This window comes from Pogoniulus pusillus, chromosome 30, assembly GCF_015220805.1.
Source record: "Pogoniulus pusillus isolate bPogPus1 chromosome 30, bPogPus1.pri, whole genome shotgun sequence".
Classification (NCBI taxonomy): domain Eukaryota; kingdom Metazoa; phylum Chordata; class Aves; order Piciformes; family Lybiidae; genus Pogoniulus; species Pogoniulus pusillus.
The window spans coordinates 10,430,496-10,445,143 of NC_087293.1; the positions used below are offsets into that span (position 1 = coordinate 10,430,496).

General features: G+C 36.6%; 1 protein-coding gene across 1 annotated transcript in view; it reads left to right on the plus strand.

Annotated features, from left to right (window-relative positions):
• The window catches only part of KNTC1 (kinetochore associated 1), a 38,880-nt gene that overhangs the window by 11,386 nt on the left and 12,846 nt on the right, over positions 1–14,648 (plus strand). Inside the window, exons 25-44 of the mRNA XM_064169042.1 lie at positions 465–578; positions 1,058–1,201; positions 1,459–1,557; positions 1,990–2,093; positions 2,249–2,354; positions 3,013–3,147; positions 4,160–4,279; positions 4,973–5,042; positions 5,118–5,185; positions 5,730–6,022; positions 6,778–6,950; positions 7,145–7,242; positions 8,177–8,318; positions 9,688–9,744; positions 10,349–10,512; positions 11,039–11,143; positions 11,701–11,829; positions 12,574–12,690; positions 13,472–13,581; positions 13,806–14,016. Of these exons, the coding sequence (XP_064025112.1) occupies positions 465–578; positions 1,058–1,201; positions 1,459–1,557; positions 1,990–2,093; positions 2,249–2,354; positions 3,013–3,147; positions 4,160–4,279; positions 4,973–5,042; positions 5,118–5,185; positions 5,730–6,022; positions 6,778–6,950; positions 7,145–7,242; positions 8,177–8,318; positions 9,688–9,744; positions 10,349–10,512; positions 11,039–11,143; positions 11,701–11,829; positions 12,574–12,690; positions 13,472–13,581; positions 13,806–14,016 (2,559 nt within the window). The remainder of the gene's footprint in view (positions 1–464; positions 579–1,057; positions 1,202–1,458; positions 1,558–1,989; positions 2,094–2,248; positions 2,355–3,012; positions 3,148–4,159; positions 4,280–4,972; positions 5,043–5,117; positions 5,186–5,729; positions 6,023–6,777; positions 6,951–7,144; positions 7,243–8,176; positions 8,319–9,687; positions 9,745–10,348; positions 10,513–11,038; positions 11,144–11,700; positions 11,830–12,573; positions 12,691–13,471; positions 13,582–13,805; positions 14,017–14,648) is intronic.

The window sequence follows — 14,648 nt, forward strand, 5'->3', positions numbered from 1 at the left end:
AGAAAAGAAATTTACTCTCTTAAGTCCCACTTTCAAAATGTACTTGATTTTTCTTTGCTGTATCACACATAAAGGTAACATTTCAGCATGAATATTTATAAAATCTTCAAGATTGCAAGGCATCAGAAATTGTTTGTGAGGTTTCCTGGGAAATCCCATGAAAAACTGGTCTGAGTAAAGAGAATGTCAGCTGTAGGTCCGTTGTGCTTATTCCTTTTGTCTTACCTGTCCTCAAGACTTTCAGTGAATGCAGTGCTCACCCCTTTTCCCTGTGCAGGCTCTGCTAGTGCATCACTGTCTCTATAAATATATAAAGAATGTTTCCTAATGTCTTACCAGAGTCTTACTTGGTGCATTGTAAGTCAGTTACCAAAGATAGGGAGAATAATTTGTTTTCTTCCTGTTTATGACAGCACTTAATGGGCTTGAAGATTCTAATGTTTCATTTCTAAACACTGTTTCAGAGATGTGACTGTGAAGAGGTGTGTAGGTTAAAGAAGCTGGTAAATGATTTACAACAACTGATAAAGTTGTACAGAAAATACAACTGCAGGCTGGCACTCTGTGATATTGAAAAGGTAATCCTGCAGACATTTCAGGAAGTGCTTTTGAGTAATAGATTGTTCTGAAATGGAAAATAAGTCTTGTAGTCTGCAATTTAAAGTCAGATGAGGAATCCTGATGGATTGGTTGGTTAAAATTGTGTTTGTATCTCATGTGCTGTATTATAAATTCTGTTTCCATCGTGGGTATAGATATATGATGTGAGAAGATACTAAGAGAAGGTATGGCTTAAATTCCATTATCTACAGTCCTTATCATTTACAGATCACATACTGTGGAGCAAACAGTAGCAAGAGAGAGAGATTAGAAGAACAACTGAACAATAGAGGCTTTGCATAAGAAAACTTTCTTTTGACTTAATGAAGGATGCTAGTTCTTGAAATCATTCAATTGATTTTGGAGGACATTGGGTGTTGCATTATTTATTAATGTAAAGGATCATGTGCTAACATCTGTGATATTCTAACGTGGCACTGTTCTACTTGCTGCCCAGGAAAATGCAACTACTATTGTGTTCCGCATGTTTGATAAAGTTTTGGCACCAGAGCTCGTCCCATCCGTTCTGGAGAAGTTTATAAAACCCTACCTCTGTGAACATAATCTGCAAAAGGATGAACTTCTGCTACAGTATATAAAGGTATTTTCTTTTGAAGAAAGCTATTTAAACAGGAGTAAGCAGAAAACAAACCTGATGAGCACTTTTATTTAAGCTTGAATTCGAGGACCAGCTTTCAGATAGCATAGTTCTGTCAACTGCTGCGTTCCTGTTTCAATAATAGGGCATTAATAGATACAAAGGCAGGTCTTGGTGTCAAAAATACTTGTATGTTTTGTTATAAGATTCTTATCTTTTCTGAATTCAAATATCTTAATAATCTTTATCCAAATATACAGGATTTGCTAGAACGTTGTCGGACATGGTCTACATCAGTATTTGAAACTGCATGGGAGGCAAAGGCAATAGCTGTCATTGGCTGTATCTCTGATACAGATGTAAGTATGTTTTATGAAATAGGTGTCGAGTAGCTCCAGAACATCAGTTCAGAATGAACTGTTTCACTTGATCATATGAGTACATTTTTACAACAGTGATTCGAAGAGGAACAAATAATATACTGTCTTTTTATTCTGATTTAGTAATCTCCTTTGTGATATTATTTGCTTGCAAATTTAATTTTAGTTTTAATGTTATCAATTTTAGTATGTATGAAATTCAAGCTCTTACAGTGTCATAAATATTACTATAAGCATTTTCTAATCCAGTTTACATTCATTACCATAATACAGTGTGTTCCTTTATGCAAGTGAAGATTGGGCCAGGAAATAAAATTCTTGCTTAGATGAATCAATCATGCATAAACAATGCCTCGAGAGATTACCTTGTAAGTTATTCTGGAAAGTAAGCTCTTTATCTTTCTTTTATAGGTAAAATTTGATGCAGTTCTTCAGATAATGCATGGTGTAATGGTACCATGGAGTGCAGCAGTGGAGCAGCTGGTAAAACAGCATTTGGAAATGAATCATGTCAAGTAAGGCAATATCCACAGTCTACACTGCAGTTTTGTGCATACTTCGAATTAGAGTTGTATTTGGGGGCAATGGTAAAGAAATACTGTCTGTCATGTAATCTAATGTCCAAGTTATAAGTACCAAATAAATTAATAATAGTCTGGTTTGCCCACAGAGTAAAGTTACTGCAGGAAAGTTATCAACTGATGGAGATGAAGAAGCTTTTACGAGCTTATGGGATAAGAGATACTAATCTTTTGAAGGACAAGCAGATGATAATGGTGAGTGATCAGCATTACTCTTACTTCTGTTAAACAAAACTCTTTGCATTTTACCTGCATGCATTTTCATAGGCAGACTTCAAAAAATCTCAGCAACTAGCATCTCCCACTCATTATCACTTCTGGTTTCTCTTATCCTGTTGAGACACATTTTTTGCCTGAAAGCCCACTCTTTTTAAGAATTAGCAGATTATTTTAGTCCAATCTAATTAGCACAGTGTTGATAATTTAGTCTTTTCTGTATCGGGGGTGGGAAAAAGGAAAGCCAAGTCCTCTCAGAACTTCAGATCTGATTTCTCCTCAAGTTACAGTGAACAAGGCCTGGTGATTTTTTTTTTTTAATACATATTGTTTCTGTGGCATCTTCCCTTTATTAGTGAGGAAACTTGAGTATCTCTGGGAAAAGTTCCTTGCTGTTCTTTGGACCTAGATGAGTCCCTATAATTTTGAGAGTTCCTAGGATAATTCCCTTTTCCAAGACCAATCTTTTTCCAGTTACGCTTAAGTCAAGTTTTCTCTAGACAAAACTTTTTAATTTCTAGGATGCTTGCTTGATTTGAGCTGTACAGTTACAATGCAGAAGCAGTGTCTATAAATTACTTCCTCTGTTATCCTATGCATCAGCAAACTAAAGTCCATATCTGTTTTCTCCTTACAGAGACTAGTGAAATATATCCTTAAACAAGATACCCCTACGTCTTTGGAGGATGCTTTGAAAATTGTAGCAACATATATGTTGCCCACTGTGGAAGTCTACATTCTGAGGATGATAGACCTCATTGACAGAGAAAGGGTACTAAAATATTTTGTGGTAGTTGAGCTCAGAATTTAAAGACACTGAGGCCTACTTTCAAAGCAGGGACAAGTTGCACTACTTGCTGAAATCTTATACATAGTTTACATACAACTTTTTCCTATTGTAGTTCAATTAATTGTACACATAACTGCCTCAACATTGAAAAATGAGACCATTTTCAGAGGCTTAAGAATCATGAGCCATCCTTCATTTGTGTCAAAAACTGATGATAATTATGAACACAAGTTTATAATTATTCAAATAATTATGATACACAAGTTATGAATTGAAAGTTCTACATATTTTCACATACTGTTTTTGCAAGAGTTGTTTTCTTGCCAACAAAAAAGTTTGATAAATGCTTTCTTCTAACGAGTACAGACCTTCCCCTTTAGTTTTGACGGCACCTGAACGTTTGCCTGGCAATACAAAGTGTTGAATGCTGTAACTATTAGTATGACGTTTTCTTCCAGGTTAATTTCAAGTCCCAGTTTGGGGAAAAAAATGGAAGTTACCTTTAAATTACATTGATATTCTAATTAGAAACATTTACCTTATTTACTACATAATAGGAGTTGTGATTACCCTTATACCCTGTGGTCATCCTTGCTTATGTTATTGAGATTTTTTTAACCTGAAAGAGTTTTTTTATTAAGGCAATCAAATTAACTCCTCTGCAAAACACTGTTTCTCTTATTAACATCTGTTCTGCCTTATTAGCACATGGTATTCCTGATATTCTTTATTTTTTTAATGTTGCATAATTGACAATGAACAAAACCATGTTTTCATTTGCTTATTTATGACCCTTAGTGAGCAAGGACATAGATTTAGTAAAAATTATCAGGGAGTTTAAGGTGGTCATTTCATATGGCAGACAAGTGGCTGACATACAACCGTTTTGTTAAAGCATATATGTGCACCTAGCTTAGCTTTTCCAGAAGCAAGTGCCTTTTGATTTTTTTCTGGTTTACCTTTTCTTTCTTTTATTTTTTTTTCCTTTCTTCAGGGAGAAGAGTCTTTGACTTTATTAAAATCTCTGACTCTTGCTGAAGCTGAGAAAGTTGCAGAGAGATTGACTGTATGGGGAACACTGGTATTGCAGAATAGAGCAGATAATTCTGAAGAGGTAACAAGACATTTCACATTCTAAAGTCTGTACACAAGTTATTCTAAATACTATTCTTACAAAGATGCTTATAAAAGGTAAGGGAAGCAAAAGTAAAAACCCATGCCAGCAAAAGAGATGAACTGTTCCAGCTTAAAGCAAGAAGTTGGACTAGCTAACCTGTCAAATTCCCTTCCAACTTGAGTTGATTCTGATTCTGTACAGTATGCAGTTATTCTGTGTTCTCTTAAAGGAATTGCCACACAATGGCATGGCTGTCTGAATTTGATTAATCATTTCTAATCCTCCTGCATTATACCTCCAGTCCTACATATTTAGTTGCTTGGAAAATATTTACTTACAAATTGTAGATGTGGTTTTGCCTTGCAACAAAGTGGGTTGAAGCTTCACAACTGATAATACACACTCTGTCTTGCTGCCACTGCAAGTTTTTGTTAATGGTTGTTTTAGGGACTTATTCTGGGCCAGGGGAGGAGAAACAAAAGGAGAAGGGTGGATATTTGCAAAAATGCTATGAAAGCTAACAGACTGTGTACATACATTTTCCAGATACAAAATATTTGCTGTTTTTATAAAGGATTCATGTTTACAATAACCTTCTATCCCAGTTGCTTTTCAACTGGTTGTATCTTAGACCTGATAATTATTGCTGAAAATGACAAGACAAAACATTAATCTCTTCCTTTCCTGCAGCGCAAAACACAAATGTTCATGACCAAGACACTGGTGGAAATCCTTAAATTCCTGTTCAGCATTCAGAAAGGTAAGCTACAACTTAAACATTGTATATTTGGTTTATCTGTGAACTCAGAAAGTAATTGTTTTGCTCCTCCAACAGACAGTCCTCTGAAGAAAGATGAATGTGAAGCAAACCTAAAAACATTTGAAACACTTGCCACATTGCAGGTAGGTATCTTCATAGTTTCAAAGCCCTGTTGATTTACTGTAGTTATCCCAACTGTTCTTATAACTTGAATTATATTGAAAATTAATTGTATTTACAACTTATGTGGAAAGGTTGTATTGTGGACTTCAGAGAAATTCTAAGGCTAATCTGGCAATTTAAATAGTGGAAAAGCTCCCAATTACTAGAACTCAGTTGCCCCTTTAACCAGAAAATTAGATACTCCTAAAAATCTGAATTGCTAACACTTCAAAGATTTCATAATAGAGAACTGTAATATTTTATTAAGATCTTCTTATGGCTTAAATTAATACATCATTTGACCAGGCAGTATCCTCCAGGGGGTTTCGTTTTGCTTACCTATTGCATAGCAAAATTCTCTAATTTATTACATAAATCAGTAGTTAGTAGATACTAGTAAAGTCAGCTTTGTAGTGAAAGCATTCCTCTGAGAATGAAGCAGGAAATAAAACCATTTTAATACCAAGACTCCTCAACATGTTTTAAGGAAGTTACATGAATATAAATACTACTTTTTTGTTGCAGGAAGATTTTGATATCTTTCTTTCAGTTGAAGAATTTAGGAATCCTTTACTGCTGTCTAGGCTTCTTGAGGATCACATACAAGCTTATGAAACTGCCAGATCTCAGTCCAAGTCTAGAAAAGCACAGACATTTAACTGTAACTCTGAAGATGGTAAATCCAAAAACCATCCTACCAAGTCAAGGTTGTACAAACTGGCTTTGCTCCTGCAAAGGTCAGAGCAAGAACTGGGAGAACAACTGGCCTTGAGGGCACTGGATGCTGGAAAGGTTGAAGATGCTGTAAAAATATGCAGGTAAAATCACAGAGATTTTTAAGATGACAACTTTTAATGGGCTTTTCTGTACTATTTCTGATACTCTGCAGAAATAATTAGATGTAGAGAAAGGAAAAGGGATTTGGTTTGATTTTTTTTTTCTAAAGATGAGTGTTCAAGCAATATGCTTATATTGCTTGCAATACTGAAGTAGGAAGTAACATCTTTTCCAGTTGCCAACAAACCTACATAATAGAGCATGAGTCTTGCAAGGAGCAGCTGAACTGAGGGTGTTCAGCCTGGAGAAAATGAAGCTCAAGGCAGACCTTCTTGCTCTCTACAACTGTCTGAAATGAAGTCGGAGCCAGGAGGTGGTCCATCTCTTCTCCCAAGTAACAAGAGAAAGGATGAGAGGAAATGGCCTCCAGTTGTCCCATGGGAGGTGTCAGTTGGACATGAGGAAAAGTTGGACATGAGGAAAAAGGTCTTCCCCAAACGGGTTGTCAAGTCCTGGACCTGGCTGCCCAGGGCGGTGGTGGAGTTCCCATCCCTGGAGAGGTTTAAAAGCCATGGACGTGTGTGGTGCTGACAGACATAGTTTAGTAGCAACCTGGCACTACTGGGTTAATGGTTAGACTTGATGATCTTAAGTATTTCATACAATTTTTTGGTTTGAAGAGATAAGTAGAGGAGAACTAAATAGCCAGAACGTAATGTGGCCTTAAGTAAAAGCCCTAACAACTAAGCTTTTTTAAACTATTCCAGGTTGGTTTTGTTGTGGTTTTTTTTAACAGGGAATTCTATGAAAATCACTGTAATGAAGAAACAGGGAAGCTGCTGTTTTCAGCATCTCAAAGGCTTTGTCACATGTTGGGAGCTGATATTTCAATTATCACTCCTAATGATATGAATCTTCCAGCAGTGATCTATGAAATGGCTTGCCAAGCAGCTACAGTTTGTGGTCCAGGTAATTACTATTGTTGTTTATTTCTGTTCATGCTGGGAATCAGCTATTCTAAACAATCTTTGCTATACATGAAAATAAAATTAATTTCTACATATGAGTCTGGAGAAAGAGGTGCTGCAAAAAACTTGTTTCCTTTAATAGGACATAAGAACTTTCCATTCATACTGTGCTCATGATCTTAATTTTTTTAACAGATTTACTATTAGATTCTCTGGAACTATGCAAATATACCTTGATTGCCAAGGAAATTTATAGGCAGTGCCAAATAGAAAACTATGGATTTACAGCAAAGGTATTTTGTGTTAGCTTAAATACTTTTTTTTTTTTAAAGCATGTAATGTCTTGATTGATTGATTAGTGTTAAGTGTGTAGACATTTCTTCTCCATTTTCCAGCGATGTTTAATCAGCATGTTTGAAACAAACAAGAAAAACCTACACACAGCTCTGCAAATGAAATATTTCCTGAGCCTGTATTACAGCATAAGAAGTAAACTGATCTGAGAACTAAAAGCAGTGCAGCTGCGGCACAAACACAAGTAGCATTCTCCACATACAATTCAGTATCATAAATCCTGCTAATGTGACTGACAATATTTGTGATTTTATTGAATGGCTGCTGCCAGGGCTGCTGGAGAACACAGGGAGCTGACCTTAAGAACACTTTTTTTCTTTAAATAGATAAAATATGGCAGGGAGGGTTTGATTCTTTTTTTAATCCAACACATTATGTGAGGGCATTGCCAACAGTTCTGTGAAACTTTAAGAAGGATCAAGTTCCTGAATAGCAGCTTTGTTTTTTATTCAGCTCAAGCAGTGCTTCAGAGTACTCGAAATGAAAGGGCTCTTACAATTTGAGTGGAATAGATCAAAGTGGCCAAGCAAGCATTTTTATGCACTGAATGTTGTTTTTCTGAAAGATGATCTCTTTGAAAAATGTTTATTGATAATATTTGGCCAAGAGTGTTTATAAAAGCCTCCATTAAATTAATTAAGAATGCCTTTTGACTGTACAACAAAATAACTGCAACATTAAAGGAAAATGTGGCCAATCCTAAGTAGGAAATTTGTTTAATACTGCATATTTCAGAAAACATAGTATAGTAAAATCCACTTTTAAATAGAAAATCATGTTCTTTATTCAAAAACTGGAATGTCTTACCACACTTAGCTAGCAGACTTGTTAGCTGTGCTTTTGATTGTGTGTACTTTTGACAATGTTCTTTAGACATCATTATTTGGAGGAGATAAAGATCCTTATGAACAGTGGACTTTTGACGACTTCTTTAATGAAGATGGAATAGTTCTTGATCCACAGACAGCTCTTCCAGTTGTATATGAAACTATTTCTTCTCTTCTGCCTGTTTATGGTAAACTCACTTTCCTGAATACTGAGTCAATATCAAAGCTGTACTTCATACTGATTTTTTGTGGAACAATAATTTAGCACATGTGGATATTATCACCTCAGAAACCTCATTGATGAAATACTCGTTGGAGGCATGTAGAATCTGAAAAGGACTTTGGGGTTCTTTTGTTCTGATTCAGGAATAATCTAAATTATCCGTCCCTGGAGCTGTTCAAGGCAAGATTGGACCTGGCACTTGGTGCCATGGTCTAGCCCTGAGCTCTGTGGTAAAGGGTTGGACTTGATCTGTGAGGTCTCTTCCAACCCTGATGATACTGTGGTACTGTTAATGACATAGAGAATGCCCTGGGGATGTGTTACTATAAAACTTGGCCTGTTCTTACAATCTTCTCTAAACAACTTCTGGAAGCAGTAGTTTTATCAAAATGAATTTCAGCTTATTCTAAAGTGCTTGTCCCTTTGTCATATACCATTGTAGATACACACAACTTTATGAAAATTATAAAGTATTATAAACACTACAATGTGGTAAGTGCTGAAAAAAAAGACACTTTCAGCTCTCTGAAAGGAGCACTGAATATTTCAGAATTAGGTATTTTTAATACCTCTTGGGGTAAATGCTTTCTCAATCTGTCATTGGCATATTAAAAAGCATCATAATTGCAAATCCTGTCACACAGTGCTAAATCCACCTAAAAATTACATGCTTCTTTAATTTTAATAGATTTACAACCCTCACAGGTGAAGTGTGTTTTGACTCTCATCAGGACAAAGGTTTACACACAAATTATTTACTGAAAACTGTTGGTTTGTGTTCCTGGAGAAGAGGATGCTCAGGGGTGATCTCATTGCTGTCTACAACTACCTGAAGGGAAGTTGTAGCCAGGTGGGGTTGGTCTCTTCTGCCAGGCAACCAGCAACAGAACAAGGTGACACGGTGCCAGAGGAGATATAGGCTGGATATTAGGAGAAAGTTCTTGCCAGAGAGAGTGATTGGCATTGGAATGGGCTGCCCAGGGAGGTGGTGGAGTCCCTGTCCCTGGAGAAGTTCCAGAAAAGCCTGGATGGGCACTTAGTGCCATGGTCTAGTTGATTGGATTGGGCTGGGTGATAGGTTGGACTGGATGATCTTGGAGGTCTCTTCCAACCTGCTTGATTATATGATTCCTTTGTGCAGTTAAAAAATATATTTCCTCCTGGAAAATAACTTCTGATTAGGCATTTAAAAATCCCAGTCTTGGCTCTTATAGTTCATGTCTTTATTTTATGTCCTGTCCCTGAAGTTTAGTATTTTTAAGGTACTTGTGCTGGCTTCACAATGTTGTTGAGATGTTGACACATTGGTGATGTGTATTTGGTCTCTCTTGCAGAGAGCAAGCTGTATCCTTTGGACTCTACAAGCCTGGCAAACTGCACATTTATTAAAGGTATAGTGATGGCAGGTTCACCATGCTAAAAGTGTAAACTGCACTGCTAGAAAACATGAGGCATAAATAAAACCTACATAAGCAAGACTATCTCACAGTTTAAGTAGGTGCCTAGATGTTTCACTCAAAGTCCTACTCTAGGAGAATAGCTTGTTTCAGCCAAAAGACACCAGTTTGGATGGCAAATGCTGCTATTTGGCCATGTGATTTCAAGCCTGTACTTCAGTACAGAAGCTTTACCAGTGAGACCTGGTAAATCCAGAGGATTTCCAAGATGACCAGCTTCTGATTTTTGAACTGAGTCAATATTAAATTAAAAACCCTGAAAATTTAAGGTTACAAAGAAAACTAAGGCTAGTCTTGTGTCATAAATTCAATAAAGGAAAACTGCTCTAATTTCCAAACCAATATGCTTAAATAAATACTAATTATTTTCTGGGGTGGGGTTTTGGGTGGTTTGTTTTTTTTGGGAGGGGGGTTGTTTGTCTGGGTTTGTTTGGGGTTTTTGCATTGTGTTTTATTGATTTTGGTGGGGTGGTTTTTTTTTCCTTTTTTTCTTTTTGGCTTTTGGTTTGTTTTTTTGTTCTTTTTTAATACATCACAGGCTATAGCCATCTGCTGCCAGCCAGAACTCCCATCTGTGCAATGCTACAGAACCTGATGGAGTGCAGTCAGTGCGAGTTAGCTTTCCGGGTAATAGTCTGTTCCCTTGGATCCTGCCTTCAGCATAGCATAACAAACAACATGAGTTTACCCCTGAGTGAAAAGGTATGGCAAGGCTGATACTGGAGAATAAATCTTACAAGTATGCCAACTATTAACAAGTTGAAAGCAGTTTATTTAAGAACTTGATAGGTATGGGAAAGGCTATCACCATGACCTTTTAAAAATCACTACCACTTGGTGAGTCATTTTGTGAAAGGTAGTGATAATTTCTTCCCTACTTTTCATGATCCTCTCTTTCTCTTTGCTAACTATGTTCAGAATTAAACTTCTAGTCTCTGCATAGAGGCTAGGAATAACATGAATGTTAGTAACAGTGTATCATATTCTTTCACATTGTGTTTTCCACTGCTTAGTATGGGAAAAGTTCCAAACAGAATATTCAAGAAACAGTTCTCAGTCCAAAAGCAATTTGAAACAGAAATCTTCTTTCTACCTAGAAGAGATCTTTGTAAGAACTTAAGTAAATGTGAAAATACAATTACTGTGTTACCTCCTAGTGTGCTATAAATGACAGAAGTTGAAGGCTTAGAGTTTATTTTTAACTGTGTGCTATTTTTTTTAATAACAGCTACATGACAGCAATACACTGGCTGAAAACAAAACCTTTCTCACTGCTATACAACAGAAATGTACTTCAGTAATTATGACCACTATCCTGACCTTGCTACACAAGGTAAGAATGCTCTGAAAAGGAGAAGAGAGCCCCTTTCTTTCGCTCTATCCAGATGGGGGCTACCCATCCTATCGCAGAAGCCCATTCTGAACGTGCCACATGGCCAGATCCCACAAACCTCACATGTTCTGGAAAGATTACACACTTGGGAAAAACACAGGGAAGATAATATATGGGTAGCATTGCAGTAGTGGGAAGAGATGGGTTTCCATGGCCTCATGTCTCAATTCCACTGTAGCTGAAACTTGTGTTTCTGAACAGCCTTTGAACTCTCAGCCCTGGTGGATTTGAGCCTCTTGCAGACCATGGCTCTTTGATCACACATTAGTTGCATACCATTTGAAGATTTTCAATCTTCGCTGTTTCCAAAACACCATCATCTAAGTGAACTTAGACTGGCTTCCGTATAGTTATGTTTTCAGTTCTTTTTGTTTCTCTAACTTAGGGGCCCAACACACCTCTAAATTACAGAGTACTTTTCATACATTAGACAAAGATCTATTAAAATAAATACCTAAAATCTTTGACTTGTTCTTTTTTCCACCCTTAAAACACAGGTGTTCAACTGTCGTCTCATAGACCAGAACATGGCACTGGGATATTGCACTATTTTGCCCAAGAAAGATATATTCAATAAGCTATGGGATGTCATAAACAATACATGGCAGAACTACAGAAAAGTTTTGGTAATTTCCCAAAGCAATGGATTTCTTCAGCAAGTGGGGATTATTGAAGAGTTTCTTTAAAACAATACATCAGCAATATAGAATGGAAGTGCAATTGTTTGCTATTATTAAGGGTACAGCTGTTTGGATATGTCTCTCATTTAGGGTGCCACTTGAGAGAGAAGCTACTTCCTTTAATCACAGCATAAAATTGTGCACAGGAAGTTGCCGTAAATAGTGTGATCCAAGTCCAAGCTTTAGGCTATCTCATTATGACCTATTCCAATCTTGAAATTGTTTATTTCAAGTCCCTTTGTAATTTTTGCCTATGTTATAGCTTGGAGAAATTGTTCTCTGGCAGCAGTTGTCGAGAATGGAATAAATTAGTAAATAAAGAAATATTAAAAATCTTGAAATATTAAAATAGATCTATTAAAATATAAAGGAAAATATAAAGTAAGAAAACAAAGCAACAAGGAGGGAAAGTGACATAAATGTGGAGAAAAGATGATGCCTTTTCTATTAACTTCACTAGTACAACACTAACATGATATTTCTGAGAAAATAACTCGGTTTTAAAGTACCTCTGGAATGTCAGCTCAGGAGGTGCAGTAATCCTGATACTACCTTCTGTCAGGTTAGTTTTAATTTTATGCAGTTATGTAATCACTTATAATTTAAGTTTCTCTAAGGATGTAGACCTTGGTATTCCAAATTTTCAGATTATTTTTTATACTTGCATTTAATACTCCTCATTTCTTTTAGGCAGTAGCTCTAGTTGGAGTGCAGCTTGCTGACCAACACGGGGAAGAAGAAGAAAAAAAGAAATTCCAAGAACTGGTTACTGATGCAGAATGGGGTATCAGGCTTGGTAAATTTGGTGTAAGTTTGATTGACTTATGAAATATCAACATATTCTGAGATGTACTGTGATTTTTAGGCATAATTCCCATTCAAATACAAGGAAAGTTGGCAGGAGGGTATTTTAATTTTTCAATCTGCTTAAACCTTAGAATTGAGAAATTCTATAATTGAGAGTGCTATACAAGAACTTTTATGTGCTTAAGTACTGTTTGGCACAGGGCATAATCAGAAATTGTGCTTCTTTTCTCTGCTGTAGAGGTGCTTGGATTGAAACTGAAGAAAACATAAAAGGTTAACTATATAGAATCATGGAATGATTAGGGCTAGAAGGGATCTTAAAGATCATCTAATACCAATCCCGCTGCCATGGGCATGGATATCTCTTACTAGAGCAGGTCGCTTAAAGCTTTATCTGTCCTGTCCTTGAACGCTTCCAAGCTTGGAGCCTCTGCAACTTTGGGCAACCTGTTCCGGTGCCTCACAACCCTCCTGTGGCAGAATTTCTTCCTAATGTCAAAACTGAGCTCCTTCCAATCTGAAGCCATTGCCCCTTGTTGTGTCACTCCATACCCTTTTAAAAAGCCCCTCTCCAGCTCTCCTGTAGTCCCCTTCAGGTACTGAAAGGCTACTCTAAGATCTTCCTGCAGCATGCTCTTCTCCAGGCTGAACAACCCCATTTCTCTCAAGGAGAGCTCTCCTCTGATCATCTTTGGTTTCCTCAGGACCTGCTCTAATAGTTATATAAGTAATTAGTCTTGATATTGTCTAATAAGATGAAAAAATATTTATTTATCCATAGATTTCTTTCGAGACTGTATTCAGACAACCACCCATAATGAAGAAGGAACTCATAAAAACACTGGTGCAAAACCCAAAAGTAAACACAGATCTTATACTGAGTTACTGCAGGTAATAATGAAAGCAAATCAAGTGTGTTTAATTGTTGCTGTAATAATAACAATGCTTACTTTAGTTTAGTTTAAATAGATCCTGATTAATGTAATATGTAGATTATTTGGGGGGTTTTAAGTGATTAATCACAGTACTGGTCTCTGGGGAATTTATTTTCTCTGTGACTTTTGGTGTTGTTAGGGTGCTTATTTCCTTATGAATAATGTTCTGTGCTCTTCTAGTACTTTCATGCTGGACAGTGATGCCGCACTGCAGCTTTGCATTGAAACACTTCTTCTCCAGAATGCTAATACAAATCATGTTGAAGATGACTCTGCAGAATGCAGTAAGAGGCAACCTCATTCCACACTGCTAGCTAGAGCACTAGAAATAATCCCTCTGCTAAAAAGCACGAAAGACGTGGTCACCAGCCTCAGTGGGATATTGTACAAGGTAAAAGAAATAAAAGAAAAAGGCAAAACAAAAAAAACACCACAACAGAAGGAGAAGGAAAAAAAAGAATCCCTGAAATATGCATCTAGTCTCAAATGTCACTTGAATGACAGAGTAGTAATTCCACAGAAATTGGAAAAGGGTTGCTAATTTAAAAAAATGTAAATGTTTCAGGGTTCTACATCTGTAAGAAAAAAGTAGTTACAAAAAAAACAGAATGACAGATCTCATTTTCTTTAAAGACAGGTAGAGGCTTTCTTCCCAACAAAAAAACAGCTAGAAAATAATCAACAAAAGAGGTCATTTCTCCTTATCACAGCACACTGGGAATATTTTCAAGTGCTGCATTAGAAATAGCTAGGGGCAGCACACACACACAAAAAATCTTGGGGTTTTCCAATTTGGTTGTTTTCTCTTTATCATCTGGAGGATGAGGGGTGAAGTGTGGTCTTTATTTTAAGGACTTTTTTTCCTCTTTTTCATCACTTCATCTTTGGCCTTGTTTTTTTTTAGGATTTAGGACTGTGGTGTGGAAATCTTTTATATTAGAGAAGTATGTTCCAATGCTTATTCTGTTTCTTCAGTGTTATGTCAGTGTAGTTAGTGGTAAAAGGGAGAAAGTTAATTCAGTT